This window comes from Nesoenas mayeri (assembly GCF_963082525.1).
Source record: "Nesoenas mayeri genome assembly, chromosome: 20".
NCBI classification, from domain to species: domain Eukaryota; kingdom Metazoa; phylum Chordata; class Aves; order Columbiformes; family Columbidae; genus Nesoenas; species Nesoenas mayeri.
Window position 1 is genome coordinate 6142878 of NC_137569.1, and position 15636 is coordinate 6158513.

Below are 15636 nucleotides of genomic sequence, written 5' to 3' on the forward strand. Positions count from 1 at the left end.
GCCCGCTCCCCCCTCCCGGTTGCTAGGGAGAGACGCCCGGCGGTTACCACGGCTAGATCTCGCGAGACTTCCCACGGCGGGGGAGGGCGCAACTCTCGCGAGAGCAGCCGCCGGTCCCGCGCAGCCGCCGCGCCGTGGAGGTCGTTGGAGTCACCGCCGCGCCATGCTGTCCCGCCTCGCCCGTCCCGCTGCCGGCCTGCGCCGCGGCCTCGCCACCACCGCGCAGGTACGGACCGCCGCCGCCATCCCCTCACCTCCGCACGCCCGGGCGGCGGGGGCACCGCGGGGCCGCATCCCTTCGGGGTCGGCCCTGACCCCGCTCTGAGAGGGGGCTGAGGGGCGGGCGGGCCCGCCGGAGGCCGCGGCCCTGGGGTGTGTGTGCGCCGGTTGTGTGTGTGTGTACAGGGTGTGTGTGCCCCGGGTGTGTGTGTGTGTACAGGGTGTGTGTGCCGGGTGTAAGCGCCTCGGGCGGTGCGGTGGTGTGAGAGGGAAGAGGAGCCGGGCTTGGGGTGATGTTGTGTCTCTCTCTGTGAAACCTCCGTGCTCTTCGCCCAGGAGCTTGGGCCTTTCTCCAGACACTTGTAAACGTGCTGGCCAAAGCTATTAGTTCTAAATAAACTTCTCTTTTTGACGGTGTGTAATGGACGGTACGCAAGTTTGCGTGCAGCTTCCTTCCTCTACTGAAGTACGCCCCTGCTTACAAAATGTATTAAGAATTAAAGTTGGAGTTGAGGGTTTAACAGTAATCCTGAATACGGTGAAATCCATTGTGCGTGACTTTTGATGCCAGGAGAGAACTGCGGCTATGTGGTAGGGAGATGCAGATCAACCGCTATCTTTTAAGATAAACAGTTCCCAGTGGCATGACAGAATTATTATTGCATCTATAAAGCCGTGCTTTACAACAGAGGTTTGTGTAATTATTTTTATAGGAATTAAATTCATTAGCGATGGGATTTTGACCTCTTGGTATCAACTCAAATGATAAGTATGGGGTGTAGCAGTGACTAATGCCAGACTTTGCTTTCCCTTGGAGAGTTTTGTGCTAAATTACATTTGTTGTAGTGGCAAGAAAAGCGAGCTGAGGTTAGGCTGATCGAGCTTCTGGGTGGATTATTTCTTGTCATAGCATAATAATTAAGCTGTTCATGCAGGGACTTTGAGCTCTCATGGCTTTATCAGGTAAGACAGTGTGATAGAGAATGTCCTTATCAGTGGTAATTATATTACCATGTTACATCTCTGCAGTAGCTTCTGGTTTTCCTTTGCTTTGGCGGAGTGTTGCATTTTAAAGTTGCTCTGGACTTTCAAAGTAGCTTTACTGTCATCTAGTGACACTTTCTCTACAAAGAGGAGTGCAGGCATTTTTGAGAGAAATAACTTTCTTCCAGAGAGCATGTTAGAGTATAATTGGTCTCCAGGGCAACAAAGCAGGAATTCATTTCACTTGCTTGTCAGCCACACTCAAAGCTGGAAGTTGAAGTCTTTCTGTGGGTTTAGGCAATCAGATTTGCGTAGTGCTTCTTAAAGAAATGGAGAAATAGAAATAAAAGTAAAGGAAGTGTGGTGAAATCCATGAGATCACTGCTGCAGGAATTACCGAAACATCTCTTCAATGCGTTTATCTCTTCTTTTTTCCCCAGAACAATGCCAAGGTGGCCGTGCTGGGGGCCTCGGGAGGCATTGGGCAGCCCCTTTCCCTCCTCCTGAAGAACAGCCCGCTGGTGAGCAGGCTCAGCCTCTACGATATCGCTCACACTCCAGGCGTTGCCGCCGACCTCAGCCACATCGAGACAAGAGCGAATGTTAAAGGTACCGCGAGCTGCTGGAAATGCTCTGTGTGCAGAAGGGCCCTCTCAGGTGTCTCTGACGAATGGAGGTGCCCCTTGCTGTGCTTGTGAAGAGGAATCTTCACATGATCCTGGAGCATCAATTTAAGTAGCTTCTTCTCAAGCAGTGCATGACTAATTAAGGTTTAGATGGATGTGTACGGAGATGAGAATGGTCTGTGGTTGCACAGTGAAAGGGGAGTTCGTAATAACTGGCAGGAAACATTCGGTAAAATCATCTTGGAAAAAAGCTTGAATGCTGAATTTAAACAGACTTAGCACTCCCTGGGTGTCTACATGAATTATTTTCTGAAGGAACAGCTGTCAGGGTCTGATGAAACAAAACTTAATCTGCTGATCTTCATTTTCTATGAAGATCAGCAAGAGGTTACCTTTTACTTGACTGTGTCTACCTGCAGTTCTTTGGGGGCACTGACTGTAGTGGCCAGCTAGTGTCTTTGGAGAGTAAATACACGTAACAGGAGGAACCAAGGGTTTTTAAAACACATAAATGTGAGGTTCCCACCACTCTCATTCTGTAGGTTTTGAAACAAGGATACAACACCAAATAGAGTCCATCCATAATTGTATTGCTTTGCTTTCCAGCATAAGTCTGAATTTAAGGCTAAATTTAAGAAGGAATCAGTGCCGCTGGGTGTAATTTTGTACTTCAAAGTATCAGATATTTAATAACTGGTAAAAACATAATGCCTGAATGATTTCCATTCCAGGATTCCTGGGACCTGAGCAGTTGCCAGAATGTCTGAAGGGCTGCGATGTTGTAGTTATTCCTGCGGGAGTCCCTAGAAAACCAGGTATGTTCTCTTTGTTATAATAAAAAGCCTCAGGGCTTCATTGAAATCTGTCTCTGCAGTCTTGTTACTCAAATAGAGCTGCGTCTGGTGCTTTATTGTGTTCTTAGTGTTGGCTTGGGACGTATGTCATTTGTTGATGACACTCTCGATACATGAAACTAGAAGCTGACATATCTCTATCCAGAGTATTGTTTTTTGATGGAGTTGCTTGGCCTTTAATGAGTAGGCTGTGGATAACTGAAAATATTGTTCTGGATATGTTTTAGGTATGACCCGTGATGACCTGTTCAACACCAATGCCAGCATTGTTGCTACTTTGACAACTGCCTGTGCAAAGCACTGTCCAGAAGCCATGATCTGTATTATTTCTAACCCGGTAAGTATTTGCTGGAGGCCTTGAAAATGCAGAAGAAAAAAAATCCAGAATTACTAGAATAATCTGTGAGTTCCTATTAATTTTGACCAGAATCTTCAAAATCAGCAAAGTATTTGCAGAAAAGTAAAACTCTGGTTCTACTAAACCATTTTTCTTGGGCTATATTGAAGCCAGAGGTAGCCTGAATATAAAATATCTCAACACCTGTATGACTGTGGTTATAATACATGCTGCTGTATTAGCTGGAATAGAAGTCTTAGCTCGCTAAAGGAGGAGCCTTGGTCATGAGAATGAACAAATTATTGAAAATGCAAGATTTTTCTTCCAGCCTGACTGTAAATTGCCCTTCAGTTTAGGAAATAAGATAATTGGCTACAGTTGACTTCAAGTTGGAAATATATTTTGGATTGTTTACTGACCTGTTTGGTTCATTATTATATTTGTTTTAATGAATACTCGCCTGTTCTTCCTTATAGGTAAATTCAACCATCCCGATAACTTCAGAAGTCTTCAAGAAGCATGGTGTGTATAATCCCAACAGAATCTTTGGCGTTACAACACTGGACATTGTCAGAGCAAATACTTTTGTGGCTGAATTAAAGGTAGGTCTTAGGAAGAGATACTGGGAGAGGGATATAGCATGCTCTGGTCATTAGATATATCAAAAATGCTTTTAAAATCACTGCACAGAGCCAGAAGAGCTGGAGGCAAAGGCAACAATTCCCTGTTATCATTCTCTAGAGCAGTATGGGGATAGGGTTTCTTGCAAAATGTGGTTCAAGAGACTTTTACCTTTCCTTTTCATAGCTGTAACAGGTTACTGCTCGTAAGAGCCCTAGTAGGGTTGGTTATTGTGCTATGTAAAATTATCAGCGTAACGTGGAGTTTAGCTGTGCTGATCTGGCTTTGTCCCTGGTGTGTAGCTGCCTCTGAAACTTTGACCCCGTGTAGCATTGGGTTATAGATGTGTGCAAAAACCTAGGCAGAAATTGAAGCATAGTGTTTTTAATTGTTTTTCTTGTCCGTGTGCTTCAGAAGCTGGAAATTCTCATGTTTCTCTTAGGGCTTAGATCCAGCTCAAGTCAATGTTCCCGTTATTGGTGGCCATGCTGGGAAGACCATCATCCCTCTGATCTCTCAGGTAAGTCACAGTTACTGCTGTGTGCGGCATCACACTCATCAATATGTTAGAATTGATGTAAAGTGCCTTTGTGATAGTGTGTGATGTGCTGAGACAGTCTCCCTGTTCTTGTGGCTGCTTTCATTCTGTGATGAGATTACAACACACAGGAAGGCAATGAGCTGAACCTGAACTCCTGTAGGTGGTTTAAATAGCTTCACTTTCTCCTCTAAAGGAGTTTTGGAATAAGAATCAAGGTATAGTGTGTGTATCAGGTGTCTTGGCCCTGTTTGTTTTGGGTTTTATTTTTTCTGACAGATATTTCATTATGCGAATACCATACTTCAGCAGGAAAATTGAATTGATTTTTGCCGTGGTGGACTGGAAACACCATTTTAACACACAGCATTGAAATGAGGAGGTGTAACTCAGTCTGTGTGGGGAGGCATGTGTCAGTCCTGACTGGCAGTAAGGGATAGACTCCCTTCATGCATCTAAGCCAGAATGAAATGCAGTTCTGAAACAGGCTGCAGCTTTGTGAGGAGGTGGCTAGGATACAGCCTAGGAGTAATCTGCAAGAAAGGGGAAAAAGCTTTGCTCTAAGTGGGGAATAAAGTATCCTTTGCAGAAAAATGTTCTTGGGGAACAAGAGCAATGGCTTTGGAGCAGCTGACTGCTGAGAGGGTGATTTTGGTAGTCAACCAGCACAGAGACAGCCGCTCTTTCCATACCTGCGTACCTGTAGTTGAAAGTTCAATAACTTCCTAAATACTGCTGGCAGTCTGGGGCCTTTGTACAGCTCTTGACTTCCATAATGCCACAGTGACCCAAAGATTTACAAGGTGGCTTTTTGAAGTTTCTAGGGCCTGGTACGTGCTTGTAGGGCAGCTCTAGTACAAAGGACTACCCAGTAACCATGGCAAGCCCTGGTTTTGCTGTCCAGCTGTGGTTTGCCCTTGAGCAAGCTCGGCGTGGTTCCCGTCGCAGTCTGTGCAGTAACTAGCAGCCTTGGTGAACGCTTGCAGCTGGTCAGTTTGTTACACAGCCTGCGAGCTGAGGTAACTAATTTTCGCCATTGAGAACCGTTGATAACAACTGTAACGGCACAAAAAGCATCGTGTGGGTGGCCTTGTGCTGAATCTGGTACTGGTATCTGATAGTAACATATTTTTTTTCCAATCTAGTGCACACCAAAAGTGGACTTTCCTCAGGATCAACTGGAAAAGCTTACAGGGAGGATTCAAGAAGCTGGCACTGAAGTTGTCAAAGCTAAAGCAGGAGCAGGTTGGTTCTTGACTACAGCTTCCAAGTAATTTTTGTTTGCCAGCTGAATGGATGCAGTTGTCTTCAGTTTAATCTTATTTACAACTGCGGTGCAGAATTATGAACTGCTGATTGCAAATCTAGCTGCTCTGCCATGTCAGTGAATGCCTGAATTGTGGTTCCAGAAGGAGCTCAGTATGTAGGCAAGACTAAACATTAACTGATCTCACGCCATGTACAGCTTTAAAAAGAATCTCTTTCTGTCAAACTAAGCTCTTTCTTTCTATAAATCAAATCAATAGCACGTAGCTGGCCAAAAGTTGCTGCTTATCAAACTGACACTGTAGCTCTGTCAACATATCGGTGTGGAAACCTCTGATGCTAAAGAAAGTATCAAATTTTGCTGTGATCTGTTCTAAAAATGATTTAACTTCTACAGGATCTGCCACCTTGTCTATGGCCTATGCTGGTGCTCGGTTTGTGTTCTCTCTGGTGGATGCAATGAATGGAAAGGAAGGGGTTATCGAATGTGCCTTTGTTCGATCTGAAGAGACGGAAAGCCCATACTTCTCCACACCTCTGCTGCTGGGAGTATGTATTTGAAATGATGGTGTTTAGAAAGAGTAGCTACTGATTTAATCTTGTGTTTTACTGACTGGTTCCAGTTAAGTCCAGAGCTGGGTATCGCTGAAGTTAACAGCTGAGCGTTCCTTTAAGAGTTCTTGAGTATTTGGGTATTGTACTTGGGCATATACCTCGTGCTTGACAGGGATGCTGCTGCTTTTATCTGCTCTTAGCCTGCAGGTTGCTGAGTAACCAGAGATTCAGACTTATCTTGTCGCGCTGGCCTCAAGTCAGTGCCTGTTTATGAAGGGTTTTCATATGATTAACCAGAGTCTGCAATCCTGTCTCCTCAGCTTGATCTGCTACGAGCAAATCCCTCAGAAATTGAGGCACATGGGGAGCTACAGCATGGATTAGGATTAAAAGATTGCTTTCAGGACCTGTGCTGAACTCTGAAGGAAGCGTTCCTTTTGTCACCCTGTGGGGGGAGTGGAAAACTAGGATGCTGCAGCCCTGACATGGCTGCTGGATTTAAAGGATGGTGTGTGTTGTCTTAGTGGGAGCTGTTGAGGGAACAGAAGTAGAGGGGCGTTAAGGGAGGAAGGGTTTGGATGTAGACATGAGATCTCAAAAACCTGGGAGTGCAGCTCTGGAGCAGTTTCAGACTGCGAGCCAGTGGCAAGTGAAGGGCAAGCAGCAGAGGAGAGAAATTCTGTTGTCAGAGGCTGGATTTGAAGATAAGAGGGGTGAAGGAGCAGTTGGTATTGGTCTCCTCTTGAAGGAGCCAATGTGAACAGTGAATGAGAAGCTTGTGAAGGCTGTAGAAGTTGCTACAAGTAATGTGAGGTTTCCAAGCCTTGCCAGGAGCATGAGGTTGGCAGACTAGAGATGACAGAAGTCCTAGGCTGAGACTGCATCTCAGCTGGGTAATATTTAATTGGAGCTGGTAAGTTACTCTCTAGGCCATTCGATGAATGGTTAATCCTTAAATCTTCTTTCACTCAGAAAAATGGAATTGAGAAGAACCTGGGTATTGGCAAGATCTCCCCCTTCGAAGAGAAGATGGTTGCTGAGGCCATGTCTGAGCTGAAGGCTTCCATTAAGAAAGGAGAGGAGTTTGCAAAGAACTTCAAGTGAAGAGTCGATGATGGAGAGGAATTACAACTTCCTTAATTTATTAAGGCATCATGTCACTTTATGACTTCTGATTCAAAGCTCATGCTTTGATTGAAGTCTGTCTGTATTAGCTTAATGATTGTTGCCAGTGCAGAATTTAATCACCAATAAAACAGCCTCATTTTTTCAGTGTACCATCCAGAATTGTCCTGATGTGCTTGTCTTTTGAAGGTGGAAGCTGTAGGTCTCTGGAAGTTTATCAGTTTCAGCAGGGATGAAATAGCCTCGTAAAAAAAGTGGGTGAACTGATTGCTCTCAACTCTGCTGCTTGGGTTTTAGCTTGGGCTGTTTTTTTGGCGCAGAAGCTGGGAAACCAGGCATGAGCAAATAAGATCAAGGTAGGGTGAAGAGGCTTGTGAGAGGGAGAACTGAATGAAGTCATCCAAGAAGTGTCTTTTCGGGAGCTGATATGATCTCTGTTTGTTACCTTGTGTTGCCTTAATCTCTTATGCAATTTGATTTAAAAAGAGTTAGTAAAAGAGCACAGTGGTTGAAACGTCAGTCCTGCTCTAAGAAAAAAATAAAATGCTGAGAGTGACTTCTTTCTAGTTAGGAACAAAGGCCTTGCTTTAACATCTACATAAATTTCTTTTACATTCATTCTCTTGTGAATATAAAAATAAATGTCTGCAAGAAAATGATGATGACGAGTTCTGTCGCTGACTTGTTTGAAGGTAAGCTTTAACGAAGGAAGCTATTAATTCGCTCTTCCTCCGTGTTCTGTGGGCTGCTTCCCCTATTGCTGTGAATTGCTTTAATCCACGTAGGCTGAATTCTAAATTGAACAGACTTTATTTGGATTAGATGAAGGAAACGCCAAAGCCCAGCACCTCCGGAGGAACCGAGTGTTGGTTTGAGAGAGAGAACTTGGTGTAGGAGCTTCTCATCAGGAATAGACCTAAAGGTTTGGATGCTGTTTGGTCACTACCCTTTTTCTTCCTCCCACTTCTTGTATTCTAACTCTCTTCTGAGCTCTCTGAATTGTTCTTTATTTTTAAAAAAAATTTAATTAGTTCATTGTTCTGAACTGGATCACACAGTTGTGACACTGAAGATGCCTTGAGGATAAAGTGCTTGACATTTCCCTGCCCGGTGGAACATGGAGGCAGAGAGAGGACAGCGAGTGCAGCTCTTGTCACTCCTCTGCAGAAATTCAGTGTATTAAAGCTTGGGTTCTTTACAGGAATAGTAACGAAATAGAAGCGTCAGCAGTCATTACTCAGCAGGCTTGGAACAAAGTAATTATTAAGCAGTATTAATAGAATTAAAGATTAAAGATGGTGTTGGAGGGGGGCAGAGGAGGATGTTGGAGCTGGAGAACGCGGAGGAGCAGTGACTAGCCAGGCCCAGTATATCTGGCGTCAGCTGTTCGAACTGGTACAGGGAAAGCGCTGGGCAGACTGAGATGAAGCTGGTTGCTGGACGCAGGGGTCTCGCAGGTCTGTCAACGCTTTTGTAACCAGAAACAGGCAGCATGGGTTATTTAAAACTGCTGTGTGTCCGTTTGCCAGAGCTGTTGGTCTACAGCCCTGGTGTGTGTGCCCAGGTGGTCTAGGGGGCTATGACACAGAGCCAGCAGGCTGACGGCTGCAGGGAAAGCCTGGCCTTGCAACTGGGAGGGGAATAACACACACTTGTTCTAGTCCTGCTGTTTTAAATACAGCAGGTAGAGCAAATTTCTGAGGCTTGGAGATTTTTAGAACTTGAGGTTCATGGTGTGGCTTAGGTTATTCTATCTTTGCCTTGTGTCAGCAGTCCAAACCCAGCGAAGACGAGGGGAACTGCATGGACAAGCAGAAAGCTTTGCTTACACAGGAGGGACCCAGGGCCAGGATGGGTATGTGGAGCTGAGGTGGAAGGGGATTAGTTTCTAGCACCTGCTGACTTGTAGATTCTTCAGGGTCACCTTCAAATCCCCTTTATGACAACAATGTCCATGCCCTTTCTGCACTGCTTGGTTTTGGGGTTTGTTTTTTCTCCCCCAACCCCCTTGCCTCGTGCTTGGAGTTGCAGCTGTTCCCTGTGCCTGGAAATCCTCTCATTTTTGGGAAGGGAAACAAGACACCCTTCCTGTGGCTTTCTGAGGTGAAGGACCAGGAGGATATTAGATGAAGGTAAGAAATGAACTTGTGTAGGTGTCCCTCTGCTTGGCCAAATGTGCTGTCCCCCTTGCCACACGCTGCTGTGAAAACTGATGATGGTTTCCAAACGTGCGGGACCTCCCACCCCTCTTTGCTCCCTGAAGAGAGTTCGCAGAGGAGGAAAGAAGTCGGGATAGCTGGGTGTACCTGGGTAAGCTGGCATTTTGCCTTGGCAGTTGTTTCCTGGTGCTGTCTCTCTGATGAGATACACGACCTTCATCCTCTGTCCCGCAAGCTCCTGCGATGTGGCCGCCTTGCTGAGTCACGGCGTGAGCTGCGGTGCTGGCAGCCTTTGGTCCTTCCCTCCCGTGGAGGTGAGGAACCAGGCTGCTGTGAACAAAAGACAAAACCTGCCCTGCTCAGAGCTCTTGGGTTTCATCCTGTTCACTGAGCAGACTCCTGTCTCCGTGGTCTTTAAGTGTCTGACACCTTTCATTGCAGCATTTATGTGCATGGAGCTACATCCTCAGGCAGCCCAGCTCTGTGCTGGAGCCCAGATGTCAAAATAGAGAGGAGACATGTATTAAGAGTAATAAATGAACATGCTCCAGATGGCCAGATGTCAGGCCACTTGATCCCACCTGCCAGTCCTGTGCTGCTGGGGCAATGCAGTAAAGTGCAGGGGAGGAGAAAATGAGGAGAAAAACAAAATGTCACCATTGCAGCTTGGGTCATTTACTGTGACTGGCCTCGGTGTCCCAGGGGGCCTTCAGGTGGAACGCCCGCAGGAGCAGGGTGCAGGCTGACAGCCACCTGTCCCTCATTCCCAGGAAAACTGTTGTCCCTGCACAGCCAGGTTGGACGGGGCTCTGAGCACCCTGAGCTGGTGAAGATGTCCCTGCTCATGGCAGGGGTGGCACTGGGTGACTTTTGAAGGTCCCTTCCAACCCAAACTGTTCTGATAATGCACCCTGAGGTGGGTTGGGCACAGATGGGGGAATGGTCAGATTCCCCCCTGTAGCCATCTCAGCTTCCCCCTCCCTTCACAGGGCGATGGCGAGAGGTTTTAATGTGAGCAGGAGGATCAGAGACCATCTGATCTGTGGTTTCGGCTTTGCAGGGGCTTCTCCTCTCCCCTGTCTCTTCCGCCTGGCCACAGCCTGTGTTAAATCACCACCTTTGCATTCGCTGCTCTTGATTTACTAAAACACCCACTAGCTCTCGCTTCCCTCCCGGGTGCCTCAAACCAGATCTGGAGCGCGGTGCTGAGCCGGGAGGGTTTGTTTGCATTTACAGGGAAACCTGTTAATAAAGGAGACCAAAGGGACTGCTCTTTTCCTGGCTGTGGGAACAGATGGCTGGATAACGCAGTGCAGTTAATATGCAGGGACTCCTGCCGGGGTGGGGATTTGATTGCCTGTTTGGAGAGGGTAGTGCACCCGAGCTGAGCTCTGTGTCCGCTCTGCCTGGCCCTGGCACCTGCTGCCCATAGAGGGTCCTTGGGGACATGGGGGCAGAGCGGATGGTGTCACGGAGGAGATTGTGGGAGCTGGTGGTGGGGAAAGATGCAGTGGGGGACTTGTGGCCAGCAGCCAGTCTCTGCTTCTCCTGCGCTGGGTGATGCTCTGTGAGGGCAGCCTTTTGGGTGTGTGAAAGCAAAAGCTGGCTCTGGTGATGAACAACTGCTTGGAGGTACTTTTGGGCTAGAAGGGAAGCAGTGGCTGCTTTGCTCCTGTGCTTTTTTTCTCCTCTGATTCAGAAGGTGCCAAAGGAGAGGGGGGTGGGTGCCAGGACACGAGGGTCTTCCCACTGTGACATAGCGTGGGTGCAAAATGTTTCTCAGCTCTTCAAAATGTGGCCAGAAAAATCCACAGGGAAGAAAAATCCCTGTTGAGGGCCAGGAGGCTTAGGGAGCCCTGGGGGAGCAGGACGAGTTCCAGCAACCACCCCCAGCACTGAGTGGGGGTTGAGCCCCGATTGATGGGAGCCTCCAGCCACCAGGCCACGACTGAATGGCCCAAGGTCACCCTGATCCCCATCACACCCCGTGCTCCTGCAGGATAATGGTGCCCCCAGCCCATTCCTCTTCATGCCTTTGCTTTGCTCCCTGTTTGCTGGTGTTTCCTTCCTCCCCGCTCCCTCGCCAGCTCAGGTGGGGCTGCTGCATATCAGGAACATCAGCGCTGGGCTTTGATCAGGTTTATTGCCAGTGCCCCCCTGGCAGCATGGCAGACCCGCTCCCGGCCACCCTTTCTTCTGCGTCAGGAGGCGGCTGGTGGAGATGTCAAACCTCAGTACGAATCCTTGCAATTAGGCCTGTTCTGCTGCCTGCCTCATTTGATCTCCTTTAATTATTTATCTACTTTCTGTTTTTTATTCTTTTTTTCTCCTTCCCAAATCCTCGGTTTCTTTCATGTGATTATTTTCTTCCTCTCCCCCCAGCTGCGCCTGGCTCTGCCTGTTTGCAATTACCGTCCCTTTTCCAGGTCCTTCCATCTCTCCCCTTTTGTTCTCCACCAGATCATCCCTTCACGCCGCTCTCCCGGCAGCAGCCACAAGCTCCCTGCCTGCCTGCCAGGTCCCACTTCCCCCCCGTGCCAAGGTCTCCCTGTGCTGTTTTTGCTGCTGTTGGGGGGGCCTGACTGCATCCCCCCCACCCTCTTTGTTTCCCAGGGCCTGATGCATTATTCAGCGCTGCGGATGCTGCAGGTATTGGAAAGATAACAGTGGTGCAAAGGGCATGGACTCACCCTGGGGATGCTGGATTTTCCCTGTCATGGGCTGTTTTCCCCTCCCCAACATTAAACCAGGAGAGGCCCTGACCACGCAGGAGGCTTCTCCTAGGAGGTGACATCTGCTCTTGCCCGGGGCGGGGACATGGCAGGGACAAAGGCAGGGGGAGGCAACACCTGCCCTGGGGATGCTCCAGGGGCTGCGCCACAGCAGAGCGGGTCCAATGCACGGCCAAGCCCTTTGTTTATGTAGTCCCTACAACAACATCCTGATGAGGCTGCAGTCTGCACTTAGTCCCTCTCCCACCCCCTGGGGCTGGTTTAGGTGGGGCTAGGACAGGCTACCCTGGAGCTGGGGGTGGCAGAGTGATGGGGGGTACACATGTGTGTGAGCATGTGCATATGTACACACTCAGGCAGCCCTGCCAGGGGAGGACAGGGACACCTTGCACCCGTGGGTGGCTGCAGGCGAGGGGTGGATGGTGCCGGCATGGAGCAGCTCTCTGGGAAGCCTCTGTGTCCCTAGGGCACTGGCTGCTGGTGGGTGTCCCCACTTGCCTGAAGGTGTTGTGGCTGCAGAAAGCCCCACTCGTGGCTTTGATCCACCCATGGCTTCCAGCTGCTCGCTCCGTTCCATACTGGCTGCTTGGGGGAACATCTTGGGGAGCAGAGTGTCACCCAGCTGCCACCCACTGTGAGGACATCCCCACTCGGACAAGTGTCTCCAGCCTGGGCTGCCCTCAGGAGCCCCCCTTAGACCCTAGCTCTGGCTCCCCATCTCTATTCTTGCTGCAGCTTGGAAAATGAGAATTAATTATGGGCTTGTTAACAGCAACTCTCATCTGTGCTACAGTGCTGGGAAACATACCTGGTGGGGATGTCCCACATCACCCTGCCCCCTCCAGCCAGCCTGAATCCCCCTGCACCCGCTGGGATGGGGGTGCCCAGGTGGTCCCAGGCAGCTCTGGTGAATCAGCTGGGAACTGGGAGGAGTGGGCAGCACTGGGCAGAGTGGGACATCATGGTGAGGAGGTAGTTGTGGGATGGGATATACAGTGGGATGTGGGATGGGGTGAGATTCAGAGTGGGATATGGAATGGGATTGGATACAGAGTGGGATATGGGACAGGATTAGGGTGGGATGGGATAAAGGATGCGGTACAGGATGGGTGGTTTCTGGCAATTGCATCCCCCAGGTGTGAGCAGCTTGGCCAGGACAGGGGTCTCAGTGGCTGATGTTTAGCACTGTTCCCCTAAGGTGAAGCTTTGTGGATGGGGGTGGTGGGTTGTTTGTGGGGGATTCAGGGGCTTGGAGATGCAGGTGGATGTTGAGATGTGGTGAGGAGAGTGCAGGGTCACTGAGTAGAGTTACGAGGTGCTGGGGGTGTGTGGGGCAGAGGTTTGTGTGATAAGATATGGAGTGTGGGTGACCATCGCGGGGGGCTCTGAACGGGAGGGGGACTGAGGGGGGTGCGGGTAGCTCCGCGGGTGCAGACGCACCCTCCGCTCGGCAGGCGGCGCTGCGCGGCGCGGGCGGCGCTCTGTCGCGGCGGGGCGGCTCTGTGTCGTGGAGCTGTCCAGCACTTCAGGAGGGGCCGCACTCGCCGCGCCGGGAGCCGCGCCGGGTGGGGCCGGGCCGAGCGGGGCCGGGCCCAGCGGGGCCCAGCGGGGTGGCGCAGGCGGTGGCCGGTGGCTCCGGGCCGGGCCCGGCGGGGCGGCGGGGACAGGTGAGGAGCGGAGCGGCCGGGCCCGGGCCTGGCTGGCGGGCCGGCAACGGGCGGGGGGGGGGCGGGCAGGGCCTGGCGTGGTGGGGAGAGGGTGTCTTGGGGGGGCAATGGGACCCCCCAGGACACGGGTGACGGGACCCCCAGGACACGGGTGACGGGGTGCGGGGGCTGAGAGGTGCGGGGGGCTGGGGAATCTCGAGGTACAGGGGTGGGGGGGCGGCTGGGGTGTTGCCTGGGGGCAGGGCGGGCTTGAGACCCCGCAGGGATGGGGATTGGGGGTTACGGTGCCCCTCGCGGGGGGCAGGGGATTGGGGTCCCCAAAGGGACTCGGGCGGCAAGGCTGAGCAAGGGGTGCAGCGCTTGGTGGGTGCTGGGGAGCTGGGGCTGGGGTGATGGGTGGTAGGGGGATGCCCGGGGTGTGATGCTGCTGTGGGGTGAGATGCTTTTGGGAGTGTGGGGGGTCCGTCGGGGGGCGTGGATGTGTCAGGGACTCTCTGGTGCAGGGGGGCTGGCTGGGGGGGCTCCTCGTGTCCCTCTGCTCCGTACTGTGGGGTGGGCAGGCCAGGACAGGGCAGCGAGTGGCCCCCCAGCAGCGGGTTTTCAGCTCCCGGGAAGGACGGGGCGGTGATGAATCCCCAGTAGATGCTGATGCCTTGTGGGGTGCGAATGGGGGACGAGGCTGAGATAACAGCCCCAAAGCCCCTCTCTTTGCTGCACCGACCCTCAGGCTGTGCCAGGGAGGAGTCCTTCAGCACTGGGTTTGGCTGGTGGGATTTCAAACCCTACAGGTGTTGTGGGGGGATGGAGAGGTGCAAGACTTGGTGCCCGAGCTCAATGGCTGGTCTTTCAGGAGCGTTTTATACTTCTCCTTCCCTGGCTCGGCAGGTTTGTCCCCAGGGACAGCTGGGCTGTGCCACAGGTGTGGCTGGTGACAAGAGGTCAGGTCCTGGTTGGGGGGGAGCAGGTGGCTTTCAGGGGACATGGGGTTCGTTCATCCCCTCCGGAGCAGAGATTTCAGGCTGTGGGTGTTTCTTGGCTTTTCTGTGCTCCTGCTGCTGCAAGGGGGTCACATGGGGGCAGCCAGAATTTGGGGTGTCTCAGGTGGATGGCAAATGCCAAGAACCATCTCATAGGATACAGGTGCTCACGTCCCAGCTGGTCCCCCTGCCGTGGCATCCAAGTTTCTCTCTGTCAGGAGCACAGTGACACCCCCAATAGGGGCAATTCTGGGACAGGAACATGTAGTGCTTGTGTTCAAACACACAAAATGCTCACTCCATCCCCATCTGTTCGTGTAGCCTCACACGATGCCTCCCCCTGCATTCTCCCACACGCCCCCTTCATCCCGCTGCATCGCACCTTCACCCCTGTGCCCCAGGGACTTGTCCTGGCAACACATGCAGGGAGGAGCAGGGCTTTTGGAGCCAGAATTTGGGCAGTTTTAGGGGGCCTTTTGGTCCTTGGTGGCTGCTAGGGATAGCAAGTGGGAGCTTTACTGGGCAGGTTGAGGGTCATGGGGGTCTTGGTTGGTTTTGTCCCTGGTACCAAGGAAATGGTGCTTCCCCCCTGGGCACAGGGTTTCCTGCCCCGGGTGTTGGATCTGTCTGCGGGTGAATGTGTGGCAGTGGGTCTCAGGGGCTGCTGAAGGGGGAGCAGAGGCTGCTCACCCCACATCTCTGGGCAGGGGGGGCCTGCATGGTGCAGGTCACCCCATGGGTTTAGTCAGGCTGCTGGGCAGTCCTCGATCCCAAAACCCCTTCATCCTTCTCCTCCCCTCTGTCTCCGAGATCCCGTTTTCCCCGGCCAGGTGGCCCGTGGCTTATATAATGTGCTCAAACCCCGGAATAGCTCCTCCCGTTACACAACCACACAGCCAGCCACAGTGGGGGGGGATCCCCGGCTGGACGCTCACCCTACACTGGCCATAACCCCCCCAAGACCTGCAGCACTTGG

General features: G+C 51.2%; 1 protein-coding gene across 1 annotated transcript; it reads left to right on the forward strand.

Moving 5' to 3' along the window:
• The first annotated feature begins 109 nt into the window (after nt 1-109).
• MDH2 (malate dehydrogenase 2) lies at nt 110-7277 on the forward strand. Its single transcript, XM_080357175.1, has 9 exons — nt 110-226; nt 1644-1812; nt 2561-2644; nt 2911-3020; nt 3497-3622; nt 4084-4161; nt 5325-5424; nt 5843-5994; nt 6973-7277. The coding sequence occupies exons 1-9, from the start codon at nt 164-166 to the stop codon at nt 7102-7104; spliced, it is 1014 nt and encodes a 337-aa protein (XP_080213301.1). The 5' UTR covers nt 110-163; the 3' UTR covers nt 7105-7277.
• Nucleotides 7278-15636: the final 8359 nt, after the last annotated feature.

Bases quoted from the DNA above. Each gene is read 5' to 3' on its own strand.
- MDH2 (XM_080357175.1), top strand. From the start codon at position 164: ATGCTGTCCCGCCTCGCCCGTCCCGCTGCCGGCCTGCGCCGCGGCCTC. The intron at 2,645-2,910 runs GTATGTTCTCTT...GATATGTTTTAG, and splicing joins GGGAGTCCCTAGAAAACCAG to GTATGACCCGTGATGACCTG. The intron at 3,021-3,496 runs GTAAGTATTTGC...TCTTCCTTATAG, and splicing joins TCTGTATTATTTCTAACCCG to GTAAATTCAACCATCCCGAT.